Source organism: Pogoniulus pusillus, chromosome 11 (genome assembly GCF_015220805.1).
Source record: "Pogoniulus pusillus isolate bPogPus1 chromosome 11, bPogPus1.pri, whole genome shotgun sequence".
Taxonomy (NCBI): Eukaryota; Metazoa; Chordata; class Aves; order Piciformes; family Lybiidae; genus Pogoniulus; species Pogoniulus pusillus.
This window is the reverse complement of record NC_087274.1, coordinates 30079458-30105080: the sequence shown is the minus strand read 5'-3', so window position 1 is coordinate 30105080 and position 25623 is coordinate 30079458. Positions and strand designations below refer to the sequence as shown.

Here is a 25623-nt window from a genome sequence, read left to right as displayed (position 1 = left end):
AATATAGAAGGTTCCTCCCATTTATATAATCCACTGTGAGATCTCATTTTCTGGAATGAATCACATTACCTAGAGGAAGAGACATTCTGCACTCACCTCCCTAAATGTATTACATAAGTGGCAGTGTAAAAATGTGGGGAATAATTAGGATTAGTTAATAGAATTCTTTGTGGCATGCCCCTTCCTTTCATTTCACTCTACCCATGGAGAACTCTTCACATGGGAAGCAGATTCAACCAACAGCAATCACAGATTCACAGGTTGCATTAGAGTCATAGAATCATAGAACCAATCAGGTTGGAAGAGACCTCCAAGCTCATCCACTCCAACCTAGCACCCAGACCTGGACAATCAACCAGACCATGGCACTAAGTGCCTCAGCCAGGCTTTGCTTCAACACCTCCAGGGACAGCGACTCCACCACCTCCCTGGGCAGCCCATTCCAATGCCAATCACTCTCTCTGACAACAGCTTCCTCCTCACATCCAGCCTAGACCTCCCCTGGCACAACTTGAGACTGTGTCCCCTTCTTCCGTTGCTGGTTGCCTGGCAGAAGAGACCAACCCCACCTGGCTACAGCCTCCCTTCAGGGAGTTGTAGACAGCAATGAGCTCTGCCCTGAGCCTCCTCTGCTGCAGGCTGCACACCCCCAGCTCCCTCAGCCTCTCCTCACAGGGCTGTGCTCCAGGCCCCTCACCAGCTTTGTTGCCCTTCTCTGGACACCTTCCAGAGTGTCCAACATCTCACTTGAACTGAGGAGCCCAGAACTGAACACAGTACCCATGGTGTAGCCTGAGCAGTGCTGAGTACAGGGGCAGAATAAGGGACCCTCAAAGGTCATTTTGTCCAACCCCCCTGCAATCAGCAGGGACAACTCCAGCAGATCAGGCTGCTCAGGAACACACTGAGTTTGATCTTGAGTGTCTCCAGGGATGGGAACTCAACTCCACTTCTGGGGTTATTATTTTACCACTCTCACTAGGAAGAACTTCTTCCTGATGTCCAACCTAAATCTCCCCTGCTCCAGTTTCAAACCATTGCCCCTCACACTGTCCCCTCAGGCTTTTCTAAACAGTCCCTCCCCAGCCTTCCTGTAGGTCCTCTTCAGGTACTGAAATGCTACTCTAAGGTGTCCCTGAAGCCTTCTCCTCTCCAGGCTGACCAGTCCCAAATCTTTCAGCCTATCTTCATAGGAGACATGGTCCAAATCTCATATCATAGATCATCTTTGTGGCCCTCCTCTGCACTCACTCCAGCAGTTCCATGTCTCTCATGTATTGGAGCCCCCAGAGCTGGACACAACACTTCAGGTGAGGTCTCATGGCAGAGTCAGCTCTTTGCATCTGCTGTGTCCAGCACAGATCAGTAAGACACTCTGTTGTCCCTGTGAAGGGGACAGCCAGATGACAGCAGCACTGTCAGGCTACACGGACCTAAATTTGGCCATTTTTATCTAACAGTGGTTCACTGATTCTTTTTTAATAGAAGCTAATCTTTCCACTGGCAGGATTGGATGTGGCACTTGGTGCCATGGTCTAGCCTTGAGCTCTGTGGTAAAGGGTTGGACTTGATGATCTATGAGGTCTCTTTCAACCTTGGTGATACTGTGATACTGTGATCTTCACCTCTGTCTTGCAGGTTTCTGTTTGGTGTTTTTAGATTCAATGTTTGGGGCTTTTTTTTTCTGAGTGGCTTTTCTGTCCCACAATGATGCTCTTGTCTAAACAAAGCTGAAGAGGAACCAGCATGTAAAGAGTAGCTGCCAGGAGGATGGAGACTCCTTTTTAACAAGGAGTCCCATGGTAAAGACAAGGAGTGACAGGGCCAAGTTACTGCTGGGGAAGATTCTGATTGCACTCCAGAAGATGTTTGCCCATGAGAACAGTGAGACCTTGGAATCATTTCCCAAGGGAAGCAGTGGATTCCCCTACACTGGGCAGTTTTAAGACTCAGCTTGACAGGCTGCTGGGCCAGCTCATTCCAAACAGACCTAGAAAAGCTGGATCAGGTGATCCTTGGGGTCCCTTCCAACCTGGCACTCAGCGACTCTGTGAAGAGGGCATCACTGAACATGGAACCAAAGTTAAAGCAGCCATTGATTGAAGCCCACACTGGTCTGGACCTACCAGAAAAGATGTCCCTTTCCTTTTGATGTAAGAAGAGTTGCAGTTCCTGGGACACTGGGCTGATTTGGCACACACCAAGGTATTTATAACAGCAACAAAACGTCACAGGCCTACAATATTTAGCTGCTTGTTGCTAAGGTTTTTACGTTCTACTTTGTTTAGTAATTTGATATCTCCCCCCTCCTTCACCCTTTCAATTAAGGAATAACTCTCTAAAGCAAATGACTGGATCTCCCCAGCAAGACTTGCTGGAAGTGATTACATTGATGACAAATGTGGAAAGATTGTTCATCCTAACAGCAGTGAGTTAATCCCACGTCAGGGGCAAGCAGGGCACAGTTACACAGATGAGAGCGAACTGGAGGCTGGTGTTTTGCAAAGGAATTAAAGACATTTTGGGTCAGTTCTCTTTAGTATCTTCATCAGTCATCTGGAGGAAGGGATTAAATGCACTCTCAGGAAGTTTGCAGACCACACCAGGTTGGGTTGGAAGTGTTGATCTGCTTAAGGGTAGGAAGGCTCTGTGGAAGAACCTAGCCAGGTGGATCGGTGGGCTGAAGCCAATGGGATGACGTTCAACAAGGACAAGTGCTGGGTCCTGCACTTGAGTCACAACAATCCCATTAACACTCCAGGCTTGGGATGTGCCTGATGGAAAAGGACCTGGAGGTGCTGATCAACAGCAGCTGAAGATGAGCCAACATGTGCCCAGGTGGCCAAGACCCTTCAGTGCTGTGTCAAGGGTTGGACTGAATGATCCCTGAGATCTCTTCTAACTCAATGTATTCTATGCTTCTGTGAAGGCCAGCAGCATCCTGGCCTGTACCAGGAACAGTGTGGCCAGCAGGACCAGGGCAGGGATTGCCTGGTAGGGCTGCACCTTGAGCACTTGGTTCAGTTTTAGGGCACTCACTACAGGGCCAACTCTTTTTGCAGCTAACAAGTGACAGGACAAGAGGAAACAACCTCAAATCACACCAGGAGAAGTTTAAGTCAAACACCAGGAAAAAAGTCTTTACTGAAAGAGTACTGTACTGGGTGCAGTTCTGGACCTCCTAACACAAGGAGGACATAGAAGTGTTGGAGCCAGACCAAAGGAGGCCACCAAGATGCTCAGAGGGCTGCAGCAGCTCTTGCTATAAGGATGGGCTGAGAGTTGGGGCTCTTCAGCCTGGAGAAGAGAAGGCTTTGAGGAGACCTTGGAGTGGCCTTCCAGTATCTGAAGAGGACCTACAGGAAGGCTGGGGAGGGACTATTGACAAGGTCTTGTAAAGACAGGATGAGGAGGAATGGGTTTGAACTGGCAGAGGGGAGATTTAAACTGGATATTAGGAAAAAATTCTTTCCAGCGAGGGTGGTGAGACAGTGGCACAGGTTGCCCAGGGAGGCTGTGCCTGCTCCCTCTCTGGAGGTGTTCTAGGCCAGGTTAGATGAGGTTTTAAGTGACCTGTTCTAGTGGGAGCTGTTCCTACCTATGGTGCGGGGTTGGAACTGGCTGAGCTTTGAGGTCCCTTCCAACCTAAACCATCCTCTGATTCTGTGAGTGATTAAGCCCTGGAACAGGCTGCCCATGGAAGTAGTGGGATGGTTGTCCCTGGAAGTGTTCAAAACCCATGTAAATATGGTTCTGAGGGACATGGTTTAGTGGTGGACTTGGCAGTGCTGGGTTAACGATTGGACTCAATGATCTTAAAGGCCTTTCCATCCTCAACGAGTCTCTGGTTCCATATTACTGCTTTTCTACCTTCACCCAGTACCCAGAGTGCTATAACTGCCCAGTGCTTCAGGCAGATCTGCAAGGGGACAGAGCAGCTGAATACCAACCTCGTTGTATAAATCACTGAATTCTTCAACCACGTCCTTCGGGATCCTCTGCCCGCTGTTGGTGAGGTGGTAAGCCACCCCATTCTTGGAGTAAAGGCTGATCCGCCCAACGCTTCTCTCGCCATCAGTAGTCTCTTCCAGCAAACCATTGTCCTCTGCTAGATGATAGACTGGGTTTCCATGTGAACCATGAATCCACGTAGCTCCCAGTTCAAAAGTGGCGTGCCCTGCGGGAGAACCAAGCGAGCAGACGTTTAGCTGACCGCTGCTGACGCTTCACCCTGAAGAAAGTGACCACGTGCAGGACCACAACATAGAATCACAGAATCAGAGAATCAAGCAGGTTGGAAGAGACCTCCAAGCTCAGCCAGTCCAACCTAGCACCCAGCTCTATCCAATCAACCAGACCATGGCACTAAGTGCCTCAGCCAGGCTTTTCTTGAACACCTCCAGGCACAGAGACTCCACCACCTCCCTGGGCAGCCCATTCCAATGCCAATCACTCTCTCTGCCAACAACTTCCTCCTAACATCCAGCCTAGACCTCCCTCAGCACAACTTCAGACTGTGTCCCCTTCTTCTGTTGCTGCTTGCCTGGCAGAAGAGACCAACCCCACCTGGCTACAACCTCCCTTCAGGTAGTTGTAGCCAGCAATGAGCTCTGCCCTGAGCCTCCTCCTCTCCAGGCTAAACACCCCCAGCTGCCTCAGCCTCTCCTCACAGGGCTGTGCTCCAGGCCTTTCACCAGTCTTGTTGCCCTTCTCTGGACACGTTCCAGCACCTCAACATCTCTCTTGAATGCTCAGCATTCCCAAACATCACTCAAGTGAGCTTTCTCTGCTCCAGGATACATGTTTAGAGAGTGCTTGAAGGATGGGATGTTTCCAATAACAGTATCTTCACAGTGACAGATCTCTGAAACCTAAGGTGAAATGATCTTGGAGGTCTCTTCCAACCTGTTTGATTCTATGATTCTTACCATGGCTGTTCCTACCTGCTCTATCCTTGCTATGTGGCCTTCCTAAACCATCTTGGAATCACAGAATCCACCAGGTTGGAAGAGACCTCCAAACTCATCCAGTCCAACCTAGCACCCAGCCCTACCCAGTCAACTAGACCATGGCACCAAGTGCTTTATCCTTCCGTTTCTTGGACACCTCCAGGGACAGGGACTCCACCACCTCCCTGGGCAGCCCATCTTCTCTAAACCTTTGCCAGGGGAATGTTTAGACTGAACATCAGGAAGAATTTCTTTCCTGCAAGAGTAGTCAGGCACTGGAACAGGCTGCCCAGGAAAGCATGGGAGTCACCATCCCTGGAGGTGTTCAAGAAACAAGCAGATGCAGCACTTTGGGACATGGTCTAGCAGACCTGGAGGTGTTAGGCAGAAGGTTGGACTTGATCTTAGAGGTCTTTTATAACCTTAATAATTCTATAACCTTCACTTAAGTACATGACCAGAAAGCAGAGAACGCTTTGGTGGTGCTGCAGCACAAGCCAGGGTGCTAGTGAAGGAGGTGTGGTGAGGGAAAGAACTGTAAGAGCTGCATTGCACTACTGCAGAAGGGACATACAAAAGGTATTTACATAAATATTAAAGTTGTAGGGACAGAATAAAGTACTTAAAGACTTCAAATATCCACTGTATTCAAGAGGAGGAGCAGGGGACCCTGCACAACCTGTTCTAGTGGAAGGTGTCCCTGCTAATACCAGGGGAGTTGGAATGGGATCATCTTTAAGGTGCCTTCCAGCCCAAACCACTCTGTGATTCCATGAATACAGAAAGAGAAGCATCTACAGCAGGGAGATACAGGGAAAAAATGGATTGCCTTGGGATAATGCCACTGGCCTGTATACTAAGCCTTGTCCTGTGATTAAATGTGTGTTATGTACAGATACACCTCAGATTAGCTGCAACACAATGAAGCATTTCCATTCCCCTGATGAGTCAATAGGTTCTATTTTATTATTGATGCTTCTGAAAACTTAAATCAGGTTCTTTAAATAGATGCACTGTCACCTCAGAACCCAAAGGCATTTAGTTTTCATCAACTGTGCTCTGCCTGCAAAACTCAAAGGGTTTAGTCAGCTCCACTCTCTCCTTTCCTTACAACTATCTGGGTGTGTACCAGAGCTCTGACCTCCCCCCTACCCTAGCACAGCCACAGCTGGGCTGACAGCACAGGGAGATGTTCAGCAGCTGAAAGGAGGTGCTAAAAATAAGCTTGGGTTGTGTCCTCCACCCACATTTTTTGAGATTCTCAGAAGTCCAAAGCTGAGTGCTTCAAAGGCTGCAGGAGCTGTGTTCTCCCAGCATCCCAGCCAGCACCACGCTGTGCAGCTTGCTCCAGAGGTCTGTGAGCACCTGACTGAGTGGGAGAGTGAGCAGGATGCTGCCTGATGAAGAAAGGAGCATGCAGCTGCCAGTCATCACAGACTGCTTAACATGCAAATCTATGCTCAGGCAGAACAACACTGCAGCACTGAGCTGTAACACAGTCTGGTTGAACAGGTGGAAGCTCCAAGAGATGTTGCTCTCCAGCTGAGAGGCTGCCTCCACGGGAGGCACCAGGCATCCTGCTTCTCCATCAGACAACCATCTCATCACCAAGCAGCATCACAGAAGCACTAAGCATGCTGAATCATAGAACAGAATCATAGAATCAACCAGGTTGGAAGAAACCTCCAACATCATCCATTCCAACCTAGCACCCAGCCCTATCCAGACATCTAGACCATGGTACTAAATGCCTCATCCAGTGGGACTAGGTTATGTTCAGAAGTCCATTCCAACCCCTACCATTCTGTGATCCTGTGACTTAACAGTGAAAAAGATTCCTAGATGCACCCAAACAATGTTTGGGTGCATCTGGCCACAAGCATCAAGCCACAGATGTGTGGATATTTAAGGTGCCACAAACTGCACCACCCTCCTGGCATAGGCAGCCTGGTGGAGATGACTGTGGCACACTGGCAGGCAGAGAGAACAGAGCTCATCAATAATGCATGTGACAGTCACCTTGTTAATGCAACCCTCCTGCAAGCCATCAGATGCCAGAGCAGCAGCAGGGAGCTTGCTCTCTGCTGCACTGACAATCTTCCTGCACAGAGCTCTTATTTGTGGGGCTTTGGAAGGAAAAACCATGCCAGTAGGTCCTGGAACTGTTGTCCAATCCCATACAGTGAAATATTCTATGATTCTATACAATCCATGACAACAGTTTGATGGAGCCACAGAATGATGGACTATTTGTCACTTTAGGAGAGGTATTAAAAGATCAAGACTTTGGATTCCAGTCCTTTGCTCTGCAAATCTACACTGCATATTAGGAACAGGTTGCTGAGGGAGCTGGTGGAGTCCCCATCCTTGAGGTGTTCCAAGAAATGTGTGGACATGGCACTTTGGGATAGAGTCTGATGGCCACAGTGGTGTTGAGCTGATGGTTGGACTCAATCTTGGAGGTCTTTTCCAACCAAAACAGCTCTATAAACTGCAAGATCTCCACCAGGCTGAGAAGCCTACTCCTGCCTCACATTAAAGAAGTGTTAATGAACTGGAGGGAGGTTCCCTGCAAAGGCAAAGCTATCAGCAAGCAGTGGAGGTGCCCAAAGGGGCGAGAACTGGTCCCAGCAGTAGCACAACAAAACCATTTCACAGGTGCACTGCCAAGATGATCTGTCACTCCCTGAAGATTTCAGCTCCTTCACACTTCCCTCCTCTCACAGCCACGATCCAGGCTATTTTTAAGGCAGTGCATTGTGAGCAAAGGACAACACTTCCCATTCCAACCTCCGTGCCAAGTCCCAGCAGAACGTGAAGTGCCCCTCTTCAAACCCTGGAGCTTAGCTTTGTCCAGCTGCCTCTCCATTCATTTCCCTTCTGAAAGGTTCATAGGACATGGCTGTTTATTTACTGTGGGGAGTTTATCAAGTCAAATATAGTAATGATGTAAGCACCTGGCAAACACAAAGAAAGGAGGGCAGCAAGAGGCCAGAGTTTATAAACCCACAAGTGGGATCAGAAGCAGAAGCAGTTAATTGAAATCAGGAAGGCAACTGAGGAGAAGTGAGGAGCTTTTTGCCTCCTGTGGAGAAGAGACAGGCAATGCCCTTCCAGATACCAGGGAAAGTTTCACTGACTGCTCTGCTGCAAAAGGCAATGTTTGCTCCACTCCTCCTGCATGCAGGGATTTTCCAAGTGCTTCCAGCTGACCTGGGATTAAAATACCCAGTGTCTGCATCTTTATTGCACCCTGAGAAAGAAAGCCATGGAGGTAAGGAAAGCTGTAGATCAGGATGAAAGGGGACATTGAGGAGGTTTTTCCAGCAGCCTGATGCACAGTGGGTAGTGCCCTACACAATAAATTAGTTCTAGGGAAATGAATGAGGCTGTTTGTGAAACAGAATAGCTTGGGGCTTGCCCTTTGGCAAGTGATTCGAGTTACCCAGAGACAGCCCATCACTAGCCAGGAGATTTACTGACTGCTCCTGGTGGAGGCAAGCTGGAAAGGGCTGGTGGAAACTGTCTTGATACAGCTATTCAATCACAGACCTGTTACACAGAGCTCTTCCTGTACAGAAGAAAGCAATCCCTAAGGACTTTATTTTACAGAAACAGGGCTTGGAGCAGCCCTTCCCCCAAAGAGCTACACAAGACTGGGTAGATGAGGTTTAACAAGGCCATGTCTCTGGCCCTTGGAGCTTGGGATACAGTGGCTGTAAAGCAGCCCAGCAGAAAAGGATCTGGGAGGTGCTAGTGGGCAGCTGAACACGAGCCAGCAATGTGCCCAGGTGGCATCCTGGCCTGGATCAAAACCCAGTGTCCAGCAGGAGCAGGGAAATGATGGTGTCCCTGTACTCAGCCCTGGTGAGGCCACAGTTGAGCACTGTTTGATTCTAGGCACTACAGACTAAGAAAGATATTGAGGTCCTGAAGGGTGTCCAGAGAAGAGCAACAAGGCTGGTGAGGGGTTTGGAGGGCATGGTATACAAGGAGCAGCTGAGGGAACTGGGGTTGTTTAGTCTGGTGAAGGCTGAGGGGAGACCTTATTGCTCTCTATGTGTCCCTGAAATGAGGTTGGACTAAGGCAGAGGTTGGTCTCTTCTCCCAAATCTCTAGCCATAGGACAAGAGGAAAAAGGCTTTCGTTGCACCAGGGGAGGTTTAAGTTGGATATTGGGGAAAACATTTTCCTGAAAGAATAAAATTAAATCAACCAGGTTGGAAGAGACCTCTAAGCTTGTCCAGTCCAACCTAGCACCCAGCCCTATCCAATCAACATAGAATCAGAGAATCAACCAGGATGGAAGAGACCTCCAAGATCATCCAGTCCAACCCAGCACTCAGCCCTGTCCAACCAACCAGACCATGGCACTAAGTGCCTCAGCCAGGCTTTGCTTCAACACCTCTAGGGACAGCAACTCCACCACCTCTCTGGGCAGCCCATTCCAGTGCCAATCACTCTCTCTGACAACAACTTCCTCCTTCCAGCCTAGACCTCCCCTGGCACAGCTTGAAACTCTGTCCCCTTCTTCTGTTGCTGCTTGCCTGGAAGAAGAGACCAACCCCACCTGGCTACAGCCTCCCTTCAGGTAGTTGTAGACAGCAATGAGGTCTGCCCTGAGCCTCCTCTTCTGCAGGCTGCACCCCCCCAGCTCCCTCAGCCTCTCCTCACAGGGCTGTGCTCCAGGCCCCTCCCCAGCCTTGCTGCCCTTCTCTGGACACCTTCCAGCACCTCAACATCTCTCTTGAATTGAGGAGCCCACAACTGGACACAGCACTCAAAATGTGGCCTGAGCAGTGCCAGGTGAGGCACTGGAACAGGCTGCCCAGGGAAGTGGTGGGGTCACCATCCCTGGCAGTGTTCAAGAAGAGCACAGCTGCACTGCTGCAAGATACAGTTCAGCAGTCACGGCAGTCAGGTTATGGCTGGACTTGATGTTCTTAAAGGTCTTTTCTAACCTTAACAATCGCAAGCTTCACCCTCCCCCGCTGCGAGCAGCCCACAGATTTACGCTGCTGACAGCATCCCAGCCCCAACCCCCCGTGGCACACGCAGGGTGGCTCACCAAGCCCCTTCCCGCAGCCGGAGCAGGCTGAGCGCCAGGGGAACCCTCCCAGCAGGATGCTCTCACCAAGCTTCACACTCTGCACGCGGCCTCCGATGCGGTCAGTGGCCTCGAGGACGGTTACATCCGTGAAGCCGCTCTCCAGGAGCGCCTTGGCTGCCGACAGGCCCGCGAGCCCAGCACCGATCACCACTATTCGAGGCTGCCGCTTGCTCCGCAGGCCGCTACTGAGAGGATCATCCGTGCTGTCTGCAGGGAGGTCACAACTTTGCATGCCGTCCAAGCTCGCTTCCGAAGGAACCTGCGCAAGAGAGCAGAGAGCTGGCTTGAGGGAACTCCGCTCCAACGTCCCCTCTGCAGTTAAAAACCCTCCAGCTCTCTAGGGAACCTGTGCAAGAGAGCACAGAGCTGGCTTGAGGGAACTCCGCTCCAACGTCCCCTCTGCAGTTAAAAACCCTCCAGCTCTCTAGGGAACCTGTGCAAGAGAGCACAGAGCTGGCTTGAGGGAACTCCGCTCCAACGTCCCCTCTGCAGTTAAAAACCCTCCAGCTCTCTAGGGAACCTGTGCAAGAGAGCACAGAGCTGGCTTGAGGGAACTCCGCTCCAACGTCCCCTCTGCAGTTAAAAACCCTCCAGCTCTCTAGGGAACCTGTGCAAGAGAGCACAGAGCTGGCTTGAGGGAACTCCGCTCCAACGTCCCCTCTGCAGTTAAAAACCCTCCAGCTCTCTAAGGAACCTGTGCAAGAGAGCACAGAGCTGGCTTGAGGGAACTCCGCTCCAACGTCCCCTCTGCAGTTAAAAACCCTTCAGCTCTGTAGGGAACCTGTGCAAGAGAGCACAGAGCTGGCTTGAGGGAACTTCGAGATGCTTGAGCGTGTCCAGAGAAGGGCGACGAGGCTGGGGAGAGGCCTTGAGCACAGCCCTACGAGGAGAGGCTGAGGGAGCTGGGATTGGTTAGCCTGGAGAAGAGGAGGCTCAGGGGAGACCTCATTGCTGTCTACAACTACCTGAGGGGAGGTTGTGGCCAGGAGGAGGTTGCTCTCTTCTCTCAGGTGGCCAGCACCAGAACAAGAGGACACAGCCTCAGGCTGTGCCAGGGGAGATTTAGGCTGGAGGTGAGGAGAAAGTTCTTCCCTGAGAGAGTCATTGGACACTGGAATGGGCTGCCCGGGGAGGTGGTGGAGTCGCCATCCCTGGAGCTGTTCAAGGCAGGATTGGACGTGGCACTTGGTGCCATGGTCTGGCCTTGAGCTCTGTGGTAAAGGGTTGGACTTGATGATCTCTGAAGTCTCTTCCAACCCTGATGATACTGTGATACTGTGATACTGTGATCACTCCAATTTCTACCCTGCAGTTAAAAACCTTCCAGCTCTCTAGGGAACCTGTGCAAGAGAGCAGAGAGCTGGCTTGAGGGAACTCCACTCCAACATCCCCTCTGCAGTTAAAAACCCTCCAGCTCTCTAGGGAACCTGTGCAAGAGAGCACAGAGCTGGCTTGAGGGAACTTCGAGATGCTTGAGCGTGTCCAGAGAAGGGCGACGAGGCTGGGGAGAGGCCTTGAGCACAGCCCTACGAGGAGAGGCTGAGGGAGCTGGGATTGGTTAGCCTGGAGAAGAGGAGGCTCAGGGGAGACCTCATTGCTGTCTACAACTACCTGAGGGGAGGTTGTGGCCAGGAGGAGGTTGCTCTCTTCTCTCAGGTGGCCAGCACCAGAACAAGAGGACACAGCCTCAGGCTGTGCCAGGGGAGATTTAGGCTGGAGGTGAGGAGAAAGTTCTTCCCTGAGAGAGTCATTGGACACTGGAATGGGCTGCCCGGGGAGGTGGTGGAGTCGCCATCCCTGGAGCTGTTCAAGGCAGGATTGGACGTGGCACTTGGTGCCATGGTCTGGCCTTGAGCTCTGTGGTAAAGGGTTGGACTTGATGATCTCTGAAGTCTCTTCCAACCCTGATGATACTGTGATACTGTGATACTGTGATCACTCCAATTTCTACCCTGCAGTTAAAAACCTTCCAGCTCTCTAGGGAACCTGTGCAAGAGAGCAGAGAGCTGGCTTGAGGGAACTCCACTCCAACATCCCCTCTGCAGTTAAAAACCCTCCAGCTCTCTAGGGAACCTGTGCAAGAGAGCACAGAGCTGGCTTGAGGGAACTCAACTCCAACTTCTCCCCTGCAGTTAAAAACCCTCCAGCTCTCTAAGGAACCTGTGCAAGAGAGCACAGAGCTGGCTTGAGGGAACTTCGAGATGCTTGAGCGTGTCCAGAGAAGGGCGACGAGGCTGGGGAGAGGCCTTGAGCACAGCCCTACGAGGAGAGGCTGAGGGAGCTGGGATTGGTTAGCCTGGAGAAGAGGAGGCTCAGGGGAGACCTCATTGCTGTCTACAGCTACCTGAAGGGAGGTTGTGGCCAGGAGGAGGTTGCTCTCTTCTCTCAGGTGGCCAGCACCAGAACGAGAGGACACAGCCTCAGGCTGCGCCAGGGGAGATTTAGGCTGAAGGTGAGGAGAAAGTTCTTCCCTGAGAGAGTCATTGGACACTGGAATGGGCTGCCCGGGGAGGTGGTGGAGTCGCCGTCCCTGGGGCTGTTCAAGGCAGGACTGGACGTGGCACTTGGTGCCATGGTCTGGCCTTGAGCTCTGTGGTAAAGGGTTGGACTTGATGATCTGTGAGGTCTCTTCCAACCCTGATGATACTGTGATACTGTGATAACTCCACTCCAATTTCTACCCTGCAGTTAAAAACCCTCCAGCTCTCTAGGGAACCTGTGCAAGAGAGCAGAGAGCTTGCTTGAGGGAACTCAGCTCCAATTTCCCCTCTGCAGTTAAAAACTCCCCAGATCTCCTTCTAAGGAACCTATGGAAGAAAGCAGAGAAGCTTACTCAGGACCTCAGCTCCAACTTCCCCTCTGCAGTTAAAAACCCTCAAGCTCTCTAAGGCACCTATAGAAGAACGCAGAGAAGCTTACTCAGGATCTCAGCTCCAGCTTCTCCTCTGCAGTTAAAAACCCTGAAGCTGTCTGTAAACTCTATAGAAGAAAGCAGAGAAGTTTGCTGAGGGAGCTCAGCTTGAACTTCTGCTCTGCCATTAGAAACCCTGAAGCTCTCTTTCTACAGAATCTATGGACAAAAACAGAAGCTTGTTGAGGAAACTCAGCTTGAACTTCTCTGCAGTTAAAACCCCTCAAGCTCTCTTTCTAAGGTATCAATGGAAAAAAGCAGAGCAGCATGCTGAGAGAACTCAGCTTGAACCTCTCCTCTACAGTTAAAACTCCTCAAGCTCTCTAAGGAGTCTATGGAAAAAAAGCAAAGAAAAGTTTTGAGGGAACTCAGGTTGAAGCTCTCTGCAGAAAGAGAGCTTCAGGACTTTTAACTAAGGAACCTATGGGGACAAAGAGAAAAGGGAAAAAACATGTAGAGGGAACTCAGATCGAATTTCTCTGCAGGTAAAAACCCTCAGGAAGCCTAAAAGAGTCCAGAAAGAAAGAAACCTTAAGAACTAGACCCAGCCTTCCAACTGGGATAGTAAGGATAACCGAGGTCAAACTGGGATGCAACAACTCTTTGGCCTGAAGCACCAGCAGTGGGACCTTCAGGAACCTCCACCCTCGTGTACCATGTTGATTATTTCCAGAGAAGTCAAAAGATTTTCAAAGTCTCATTTCCAAGTGGCAATTTCGTGGTCAAGCCTTTAAACCAGCAAGAAGAAGCAAACCGCCGTGCCCAGCGCCGGCGAGCGCCACGGCGCAGCGCCGAAGCTGCGCTCTGCCTCTGTGGCAACCACAAAGCACAAGCTGCAGATCACGTAAGTGTGGGGCTAGGGGAAGAGGATTTGGCTCAAAGCAGGGAGATCAGATATCACACCACTAATTACAGAGATGCTGCAGACAGAGAAAAACAGTTTCATCTGATGAAAGACAACAAGGGCCAGTCGAACAAATTCACAGCCACATGATGCGGCCCCTGGAGCCAAGCCTTTGATGAAGAGAGGTTCAGACTTCTGTGATGAAGAAAGGCTTAAAGTCAATACCAAGCCCTGACTAGTCCCATTCTACCTCCACCCACCCAAGGCATTCAGCTGCTCCTCCAAGTAGTGCGCTGATTTGCTTTGCAAGCTCCTAGAAGCCACCTCTATACGTGCATGAGGCCAATCCAGGCTGTCTGGGGCCCTGAGCAACCTGCTCTAGTTGCAGATGTCCCTGCTGACTGCAGGAGGTTTGAATTAGATGGCCTCTAAAGATCCCTTCTGACCCAAACCATTCTATGACTCTACTTCCCTGGGCCATGTCAGTCACTGGTCCTGCACCTCTCTTCTCAAGCATGTCAGGTTATTGCATTTTAATCTAACAGGGTCAGAAGGGAAACTGGGTTCTGCATTCCTTTTGCAATGGCCTCATGGACAGTGGCAACCCAGAAAGAGCAGAGCTGGAGATGTCCCTCTGGCCTTCCCCACCTTCAATCCAGCAGCAACAGCAATCCAGCTCAGAGGCACAAGCACTTCTCATCCCATTTTGCCAGCAAAACCCTTACAGGTCACAAGGAAGAAGGCAGAGAATTAAGGCAGTTCCCAAGTGCCCTCCTCATCACAACAATGCTCTCTGACCAGGCTACTCAGCAAAAAAAAGGTCACCAAGGCTCCAACAATTCAAAAAGACAAACCCAAAATAAGCAGCAACATTTCTCAAGGAAATCTGTTATTCTTAGCTCACCCAAATACTGCTGTGGGTAGCACTGGCCAGAGCTGTGGTGACACAAAGGCTTCAGCAAGGTTGAAAACAAGGCTTGCATGCTTAAAAGCTTAGCTGAGGCTTGGTTGGAGGCTTTTTGCTTCTTATTTTTTCCACCAGGATTGGTTTGTCTTTAAAAAGTGACCCTGATCTCTCTGCAGGCTTCACATCACACAGAAAGTGGGGAGATGTAGATGAGACAGAAGGCAGCAGAAAAACTGTGGATGTTCCATCCCTGGAAGTGTTCAAAGCCAGGTTGGATGAGGTTTGGAGCAACCTGAGCTAGTGGAAGGTGTCCCTGCCCGTGGCAGGGGGTAGGAACCAGGTGATTTCTTCCAGTCCTAGTTGGAACTAGATGTTCTCTTTCAACCAACACAATTCTGTCATTACTCCCCTTTTTTGGACCCCATGGTCATCCCAGGTGGGACTCATCTCCTCCCACCTCATTTTGAGGGTGTCCAGCTTGCATCAGCTGTCTGCAGCTGTTCAAGTGACAGAAAGGAGCAGTGATGCTTTCTGCTGATCTTTGGCATACCTTGCCTGGATGGACCATCTGAAAAGAAGCTTACAGCCCGTTTAAAACAACCTCCTCAGCTTTCCCAGTCCTCTTACAATAGCAGCTCAGCTAGGCTCAGGAGTTAGACCTGGAGTGCCTTTAGCCCCTCCACTGCCTGGGATTCCATGGACAGTCTGCAGTGCTCTCACAGCAGCCAATCAACTTCACACCTTGTGAGTGAAGCTGAACTAGAAGATGCACTCCAAGAGAGTAAAAAAGGCATCCTAGTGACTCATGGACATTCATCATCAGTCATTTGTTGGCCCAGATGGCCAAGGTGGCCAAGCAGCACCCTGGCCTCTATTAGTAATAAATAGCACAGGGATCATTCCCCCTGTACTCAGCACTGGAGAGGCTGCACCTCAAATACTGGCTCCAGGTTTGGGTTCCTCACTACAAGAAGGACATTGAGAGGCTGGAGCAGGTCCAAAGAAAAGCAGCAAAGCTGGTGAAGAGTCTGGAGCATAAGTCTTGTGAGAAGCAGCTGAGGGAACTGGGGTTGTTAAGCCTGGGCAAGGGGCTGAGTGGAGACCTAGGTCTCTACAGCTCTGCGACAAGAGGTTGGAACCAGGTGAGGATTGGTCTCTTCTCCCTAGTAGCAAATGCTAAGACAGAAGAAAATGGCCTCAGATTGCACAAGGGAAGGTTTAGGTTGGACATGAGGAACAAGTTCTTCCCCTTAATGCTTGTCAAGGCCTGGTCCAGGCTTCCCAGAGCAGTGGTGGAGTCTCCATCCCTGGAGAAATTTAAAAGCTGTGTAGATGTGGTGCTGAGGGCCATGGCTTAGTAGTGAGCTGGCAGTGCTCAGTTAAGGATTGGACTCGATGATCTAAGGAGCAGACTCAGTGATTTGCCTTTTCCAACCTAATCACCTCTGTGCTCCTATGATTATGAGGGTGGTGTAAAGCAAGTCCAGCCAGAGGCCTCCAGGGACACACACTCACAGACCCTGAGACCTCAGCACCGACTCTCACTCAGAGGATCATCCCCTACTACATCACACAGCTGAAATGGACCTGCACCTCCTGAAGAGGCAGCCAGTGGCTGCACTTCCACTCACTATTCTGAGGACCCAGTTTTCTTTTCTAAGCACACAATTTGCCTGAATTGTTTGGTCCTCCTGTGCCACAGTGGCAAGTGTAAGAGCTCAGCTGGAGGATGAGAAATAAATCAATGCCAAGACATTCCCTGCTGACCACACAGGCCAGAATGAGCTGCCTACAAATTTACCAGAAGCATTTAATCCCCTCTAAATGTTTTAACTGAAGCATATTTATAGATTCATACAATGGATTGGGTTGGAAGGGACATCAAAGATCATCCAGTTCCAACCCCCACTGCCACGGGCAGGGACATCTCCTGCTAGACCAAATGGCTCAGTGTCCTCTCCCAGCCTGGCCTTAAACACCTCCAGGGAAGGGGCATCCACAACCATCCAGGGCAACCTGTTCCAGTGTCTCCCCACCCTCACTGGAAAGAATTTCCTCCCAGTTTCCAGTCTCAATCTTCCAGCTCAAAGCCACTGTCCCTTGCCCTTGTAAAAAGTCCCTCCCCAGCTTTCTTGTAGGTCTCCTTCAGGTAGTGGGAGGCTGCTCTAAGGTCTCCCTGGAGCCTTCTCTTCTCCAGGCTGAACAGCCACAGTTCAGCCTCATGCTTAACCAGAAACCTAACCAACCTTGTCTGTGTGTGACAAGAAGTGAGATGCAAAACGATCAGGCTGGATTCCAGCTGAAAGGCTGCAAGGCAGCCCAAGAAATAAACACACCAGGATTCTACCACTGTGTGAAGTGCAACTATTTAGGCTACTGTCGAGGCATGAAGGGGCACTACACACACAAGTGGATTTACTGCAGGTTTGTCATCACACTCTGAGAGTGTTTACAAGCAGGCAGCACTTGACACCAAGGGTTGAAATCAACCCAAGCAGGGACAAAGCTCCATTGTGAGACCACAGCCAGAAGCTGCAGCATTTCAGCAGAGAAATGGCTATTTTTAGCAGTGCCACTCATCAGCTGCTGAAATTCTTTTCCCTCAGGACAGGACAGAGAGGATATTGCTTGGAGCTCATAAATCAGGATTGGATCTCTCACAGACACTTTGACTCCAGTCCCAGCAGAAGACAGGGAATGCTCCTGCCTATATAATGGGGATGGCCAGGGCAGGTTTGCAGGACACCACTTAGCAAAGCCAGGTGGAATGAGGCCTTGAGCAACCTCTTCTAGTGGAAAAGTTTCCCTGCCCATGGCAAGGAGGGATTGGAACTAGATTATCTTTAAGGTCCCTTCCAACCCAAACCATTCTGTGACTCTGATTTTCTGGCCTTTACACCTCAGGAGTCTACCATCATGCAAAACTGTCTGCTTGTGAGCACACAGAGTCCAGCCATAAACCCAACATCACCATGGCCATTAAACTGTGTCCCAAAGTGTCATGTCCACAGGTTTCTTGAACACCTCCAGGGATGGTGACTCCACCATCACCCTGAGCAGACTGTTCCAATGCCTGACCACTGTTGCACGAAAGAAGTTTTTTTCCTACTGTCCAATCTAAACCTCCTCTAGCACAATTTCAGGCCACTTCCTCTCACTCTATCACCTGATTCTAGGGAGAAGAGACCAAACCCACCTCACTGCAACCTCCTCTCAGGGAGTTGTAGAGAGCAATGAGGTCTCCCGTCCTCTTCTCCAGACTAAACAACCCCAGTTCCCTCAGCTGCTCCTTGCCAGCTCTTTTCTCCAGGCCCATCACCAGCTTTGTTGCCCTCAAATTTGTTCCCCTTGAAGTTGGCCCTGAAGATCAGTCAGATGCCCAAGTGAGCCCAGCCTGATGTCCTCTGCTGCCTTGATGCAGCAGTTGTGCAAACACACCCCTGGCAAGAGGTTTATTGAATGGCAAGCAGACACACCTCGTTTACTCAGCTACCATGAGAATGGTCCACAGCCATCTAGGAACATGCTGGGGCCCTTCCCAAGCTTGTAAACCTGTGTTACCCCATGGTGCATTTGGTACTGGGATCACACACTTGCACACACTGGAAACTCCAGCTGCTGAGCTGAAACCACCTGGAGAGTGGCAGTTCAGCACCAGGCTCCAGCTCAGGATTTCAGTCATTAGTCCAAATCGATTTGCTGCTTGGATGTGGGCAGCTGGAACAAGTTCTCCAGTTCTCCATCCCAGACCAGTCCTGCTGCTTTCCTTTGCAGGCAGCCACCAGGCATAAGCAGGCAGCAAGTCTCAGCAGAGGAGATCTCCTCTGACAGCTCATAGAAACTGAAGTGTTGGTCAGAAAGCAGCCCCTGAAAGGCTCTACAACCTCCTGCTTCAAGCAGGACCATCACCAGTTTGATCTTCAGTGCAGCACTTGTCAACACTTCAAACAAGACTGAACCTTGTGAGGCTACACTTCAAATACTGGGCTCAGATTTGAGCCACTCACTCCCAGAAGGACATAAAGGGACTGGAGAGGACAACAACAAAGCTGGTGCAGGGTCTGGAGAGCAGGACAGGTGAGGAGCAGCTGAGGGAGCCAGGGTCACTCAGCCTGGAGAAAAGGAGGCCGAGGAGAAACCTTCTGGTTCTGTATAACTCCCAGAAAGGAGACTGGATCGAGGTGGGGGTTGGTTTCTTTCCCCCAGAAACAAGTGATAGAACAAGAGGAAAGGACCTCAAGCTGCAACAGGGGAGGTTTACACTAAATTTGAGGGAAAATTTCTTCCCCTTAATGGTTGTCAAGCCCTGGACCAGGCTGCCCAGGTCAGTGGTGGAGTCTTCATCCCTAGAGAGATTTAAAAGCTGTGTAGATGTGGTGCTGAGGGATATGGTGTAGTGGTGGCCTGGCAGTGCTGGGTTAATGGTTGGACTCCAACTGAAACAATTCATTTCTCCTACCAACAAGCCACCTGCATGCCAGACCTGCAGCCCTGTGCCCAAAATCCTCTTGGTATGAGTTTCTTTGAAGGCAGCAGAGACCTCTAAGCTGACTCTGCACTCTTCTCCCTTTGGACACAACCCAAAAGAGCCTGTCCCCATACTCTTCCCCCTACCCTTTAGCTATTGATCAGCATTAATCAGATCCCCTCTCAGGTTGCTCTTCTCCAAGCTAAACAGCCCCAGGGCTCTCAGTCTTTCCTCCTCACAGAGATGCTGCAGTCCCCTCAGTATCTCTGTAGCCTTCACTGGGCTCTCTCCAGCAGGATAGAATCCAGTATTGCAGATGTTACCTCCCTAGAGCAGAGTAGAGGGGCAAGAGAATCTCCACTGGAGCTGCTGGTCACACTCTTCTAACACTGACTGCAAGAGCTCAGGTGTCAGGATGCTTTGCCACATTACACCAGCGTCTGGCTGCAGTCACACACTGAGCAGCTCCCAGAAACACTTGCTTCAAGAAGCCTCCTCCAAAGTCATCAGAGTTTTGCTAACTGGGACAACCTCTGCACTTTTGAATGTTTTGAAGAGATCAAACCAAAACACCAAACAAAAAAAAAGGGCCCCTGGCTGGTGCTTTGGAGCAGGAAACCACCGCAGAGTTTTACTGCTGGGATCCAACTTGTTTTAATGCCTGCAAATATCCCTAGAGTCAAATGAACTCCTTCAAAGCTGCTTCACACCAAAGCTACTTTAGAAATTGGGGAGCTGCTGACAAGGAGAATATATTTAACAAGCCCCAAGCATCTTGGCTTGCAGTACAAAGACTTCCCATTACGAGCTCTGGTGGTTGGGGCTTTCTTTTTTCCCCCCAAGCCAACAGATGAGCAGCACAGGCTGGCTGCCATGGGGCACCTCCATGCAGGGCTTGGCACTGCCAGGGCTGCAGGGATAGCCAAAAAACAAAATCAACCAAAGAATGGCATGCCAAGAAGGCAGGGGATGAATCAGCCCATTCAACACTGCCTGATATAATGCACCAGCTGAGGGCTTTCAAACTCTTCTCTCATCTGCAGGGAGAAGAAAATAAATCAAAGTGTCTGGGCTCTGGCTGCACCTAGGACATATTCCTCTGGCTCAGAGGTGATGTGAGAAGGTAGCAGCTCAGTCAGCTGCAGGACAGGGCAGCACACAATGGGTGAGGTTGGAAAAGGCAGATCCATAGACTGTGTCACCTTGGAAGAGAGCCTCACAGGTCATCTTGACCAATCTCCCTGCACTCAGCAAGGACAGCTCCAAGTAGATCAGGCTGCCCAGGGATACATCAAGTTTGACCTTGAATGTGCCCAGGGACAGGGCCTCAACCACATCTCTGGGCAACCTGTGCCAGTGTTTCACCACTCTCATTGTGTAGAACTTCCTCCTAATGTCCAGCCTAAATCTCCCCTGCTCCAGACAACCAGCAACAGAACACAGGGACACAGTCTCAAGCTGTGCCAGGGCAGGTCTAGGCTGGATGTTAGGAGGAAGTTGTTGTCAGAGAGAGTGATTGGCATTGGAATGGGCTGCCCAGGGAGGTGATGGAGTCACCATCCCTGGAGGTGTTGAAGCAAGGCCTGGCTGAGGCACTTAGTGCCATGGTCTAGTTGACTGGATAGGGCTGAGTGATAGATTGAACTGGATGATCTTGGAGGTCTCTTCCAACCTGGTTGCTTCTATGATTCATCATCTTCATCCTATCACCACAGGCCCTTCTAATTAGTCCCTCCCCAGCCTTCCTCGAGGTCCCTTTCAGATATTGAAATGCTCTAAGGCCTCCCTGGAGCCTTCTCTTCTCCATGCTGAACAGCCCCAACTCTCTCAGTTGGTCTTTACAGGAGAGGTTCTTCAGCCTTCTGATCATCTTTGGCCCCCCTTCAGGACCTTCTCCATCAGGTCCATGTCCCTCATGTGTTGAAGGCTTCATAGCTGGACACAGCACTGCAGGCAAGGTATTACCAGAGCAGAGCAGTGTGGCACAGTCACCTTTCTCAACCTGCTGGCCACACTTCTTTTGATTCAGCTCAGACTGCCATTGACCTTCTGGGCTGCAAGGGTCATTGTAATGACCTTAAAGATCACCCAGTCCAAGACTTAATCCTGCATTTTCAGGTCACTCCTCAGCACCACGAGAAGAAAAGGCTGAGAGGGGATCTTATCAATGTCTATAAATATCTGAGGGGTGGATGTCAAGTTGAATGTGCCAGGCTCTTTCTGGTGGTGCCCAGTGATGGCACAAGGAACAATGGAACACAGGAGGTCTCACTTCAACTTCTTTACTGTGAGGGTGCCAGAGCCTTGGAGCAGACTGCCCAGAGAAGTTTGTGGAGTCTCCTTCTTTGGACACTTTCAAGACCAGCCTGGATGCTGTCCTGTGACCCACCCAAGATGATCCTGCTTTGCAAAGGAGGTTGGACTCCATGATCTCTAGAGGTTCCTTCCAACACCTACCATTCTGTGCCATCTACACAGCTTTTCAATCCCTCCAGGGATGGGGACCCCACCACTGCCTGGGCAGCCTGTTCCAGGGCTTGACAGCCCTTTTTCAAGGAAGAAATTTTTCCTAACATCCAACCTAAGCATCCTCTGAGGTCATTTCCTCTTGTCCTGTCAAGAGGAGATGCTGGGATGGAAGCAGGCTGTCTCAAATCACTCTTTCCAAGGCCCTGATGACAAGCTGCTGGAACACACCTTGGCCAGTGGCTCTGCAGCCTGATTGGGGATAAAATCAAGGATTGGATTTCCTTCACCCCCAGAAGCTCCCATCAAAGTGCTTGGAGGAAGTCACCATCCCCAAGAGATGCACACAGAAATAGGCCAAGAATGAATGAAAGAATCAAAGAATCACAGAATCTCCTGGTTGTAAAAGTCCTTAAGATCACCGAGTGCAGCCATAACAGACACAACTCAAAGACCATGGTCCTGAGCTCCTCATCCCAGCATCTTTTAAACACCTCCAGGGGTGGGGGCTGCCCTGGGCAGCCTCTTCCAGTGCCTGATGACCCTTTCCATGAAGAAACTGTTCCTCATGCCCAACCTTGAGGTGATTTCATAGAATCATAGAATGGTTTAGATTGGAAGAGACCTCGAAACTCATCTGGTTCCAACCCCCTGCCATAGGCAGGGACACCTCCCACTAGAACAGGTTGCTCAAGGCCTCATCCAACCTGGGAGGTAGCAGCCACAACCTCCCTGGGCAACCTGTGCCAGTGTCTCACCACCCTCACTCTAAATAACTTCTTCCTAACATACAGTTTCAATCTCCCCTCTGCCACTTTAAACCCATTCCCCCTTGTCCTGTCATTCCCAGACCTTGTCAATAGTCCCTCCCCAGCCCTCCTGTAGCCCCCTTCAGATACTGGAAGGCTGCTGTAAAATGTCCTCAAAGCCTTCTCTTCTCCAGGCTGCAGAGCCCCAACTCTCTCAGCCTGTGCTCACAGCAGAGCTGCTGCAGCCCTCTCAGCATCTTGGTGGCCTCCTCTGCACTGGCTCCAACACTTCCATGTGTTGCTTGTGCTGGGGGCTCCAGATCTGCCCCCAGGACTGCAGGTGGGGTGTGAGGAGAGCAGAGCCAAGGGGCACAATCCCCTCCCTTGCTCTGCGCCCACACTGCTCTTGCTGCAGCCCAGCAGAGAGTTGCTCTCTGGGCTGCACTCACCCTGCAGGCTCCTGTGGAGCTTTGCATCAGCCCAGACCCCCAGGGCCTGTTCCTCAGGGCTGCTCTCAGCCATTCCCCACCCAGCCTGGAGCTGTGCTTGGGATTGCTCTGACCCGGATAAATATTTTGATGTCTCCACGAGTAGCATCTGCTGTTAGCCTGGCTTGCATGTCCTTCCTGTCCCTCACTTGTCATCTGGCAGAAGAGGCTGGGCCCCACCTCATTCCACCTCCTTTCAGGTTGTAACATGGAGAGTTCAAGTCCTCTCAGGAACACGCAGCAAGGGCACCCTGTGGTGGGTCAGCCATGGCCAGACTGGCTGTTTGCTGGCCAGTCTTGGAGGCATACATCTCCTCCTTCCCCTTGTTGTTGGTCCCACAAAGCTGGTAAGCTTGGCTGGAGCCTCACAGCACACAGTGTGAACTATGGAGTTCCTCCTGCCCAAGCAGCTGGTAAGATCAGAACAGAATCATGCTGTGGTTCATGTGCCAGAGGCTACACTTTTGCAGAGGACACAGTTAAAAGGAGTTTCACAGCAGTGACAAAAAGCACAGCTTCAGCAAGCTCCTTGCACAACAGAGCAGTGGCTCCAGCAAAATCCTCTGCAAAACACATCTCCCAAAGCCAGACCCAGGACATGCTCTGGTTGGTGTATCAGCAGCTGCTTTATTTTGGGGGGTTCCCTAGATAGGAACAAGGGCCCACCTACCTAGGAGTCAGCACACAGCATCTACTCCATCACCAGCAACAGCAGTGCTGCCAGAACACTCCTCTACTGCAGCAAGTGGAGAAAGCAGGGACACCAGAAGGGTGCTGAGCCTCTGCAGATGTCTCAATCAGCTGTGCAGAAGTCCCTGGAAACATCTCAGGTCAGGTTGGTTGGGGTTCTAAGCAACCTGTTCTTGCTGCAGATGTCCCTGCTGACTGCAGAGGGGTTTGACTGGGTGACCTTTCAAGCTCCTTTCCACCCCAAACTAGTCTCTGATTCCACATCCTGTAGACCATTAGGGACCTCTCAACACCAAGCTGGCCAGAACCCAACCCAGTGCAGCAAGCAGCAGTTTGGCTGTGTGATCCTCAGAGCACTGAACAGGCTAACAGCTCAGGGGCAGAGCTAACCAAGACAAGCAACAACCAGCCCCAGAGCAGCCTGCCCTTTCCCATGTGTCCAGAAGCTTGCCAAGCCCTGCTTGCCCCTCTGGTGGGAATCTTCCCCTTACTTACGGCTCCACATTCAGCACTGAGAGGTTTTCTGCTACAACTAAGCTTCTCCTGGCCACTGAGAGCTTTTCTGCTACAACTAAGCTGCTCCTGGGCACTGAGAAGTTTTCTGCTACAGCTAAGCTGCTCCTGGAAGCCAAGGTTGAGGATTTGGCTTTGAGGACACTGGAACAGGCTGCCCAGGGCAGGTTGTGGAGTCTCCCTCTCTAGAGATATTCAAGCCCTGCCTGGATCTGTTCCTGTGTGCTCTGGTCTAGGTGCTCCTACTCTGGCAGGAGGGTTGGACTGGATGAGCTTTCGAGGTCTCTTCCAGCCCCTGACATTCTGTGACTGTGAAAGGAAGGGCAGCCAGAAAACTCCAGGCCAAGATGAGGTTACAGACTGAACCCACTGGTCAAACAGATCAGAACAGCAGTGCAAACAAGCTTCCTGCAGGGCTGGGATTCCAACTGCCAAAGAGAGCTGGACCCTACCCAACCTGTGTGCCCAGGCAATCTTATCTTCACCCCCCTCCTGCTCTCTGCAATTGTTTGGGCAAGTCAATTGATAAAAGCACCTTAATGAACTAGGGCACTCACCCCTGTTTGCACAACTCAGCACCCAACGGGGTCTCAGTCAAATAAACACCCGTGTCCGTGGGGCACTTGGGAACTCTCCCTGCCTTGGGGTTCTCAAAATCATTGCAGCAAGCTTGGGAGCAAAGCTTCAGCAGGAATCTTTTCTTCTCCTCCCATCCCATGTAATAGGAGAGACAGAGATTGAATCTGCATGGAGAGAGGCTGAGGACTGGCTGCAGCTCGATGTGTACAGGAGGATCATCTCAGGACACACCATAAGGGACAGGCTAGCCCAAAGCAATTACTTTTTCTCACCACTTCTCAGAAGCCAGACCTAACAAACTGCCCTGAAATAGCAGCACAACTCCCCAAATAGCATCACTTCTTACTTGAAGGCAACACCCACAGGGCAGCTTTGTTTTCCAGCCACCCCTGAGCACTTACCACATCTACACCACTGCAGCCAGAGGGAAAATCATTAAATCCAAGAGAGGCACCAGGGCATGGGAACCAGAATTAGAAAGATTCAAACAGTGGATGCAGTTTGGGGACTCTCACTCCAGGAAAGACACTGAGGTGCTGCAGTATGTCCAGAGAAGCTGGGGAAGAGTCTGGGGAACAGGGCTGGTGAGGAGCAGCTGAGGGACCTGGCCTTGTTCAACCTGGAGAAAAGGAGGCTGAGGGGAGACCTTCTGGCTCCCTACAGCTCCCTGAAAGGATGTTGGAGTGAGGTGGGGTCAGTCTCTTCTCCCAGCAAACAGGAACAGATCTAAAGTTGCCCCAGGGGAGGTTTATGTTGGACATGAGGAACAGTTTCATCCCAAAAAGGATTGTCAAGGCCTGGACCAGGCTCGTGGTGGAGCCCCCAACCCTGGAGGTGTTGAAGAGACACACGGACATGGCACTCGAGGACATGATTTAATGGCCATGGGGATGGTTAATGGAACACTATTTGCCTTCAGGTAATCCAGAGATGCCCTAAGGAAATTAGT

At 50.8% G+C, this 25623-nt stretch overlaps 1 protein-coding gene across 1 annotated transcript in view; it reads right to left on the bottom strand.

Annotated features, from left to right (window-relative positions):
- The window catches only part of SMOX (spermine oxidase), an 80154-nt gene that overhangs the window by 28226 nt on the left and 26305 nt on the right, over window positions 1-25623 (bottom strand). The window contains exons 2-3 of the mRNA XM_064151659.1: window positions 10084-10318; window positions 3951-4177 (exon numbers count right to left, since the gene is read on the bottom strand). Coding sequence (XP_064007729.1) covers window positions 3951-4177; window positions 10084-10291 — 435 coding nt within the window. The 5' untranslated portion in view covers window positions 10292-10318. The remainder of the gene's footprint in view (window positions 1-3950; window positions 4178-10083; window positions 10319-25623) is intronic.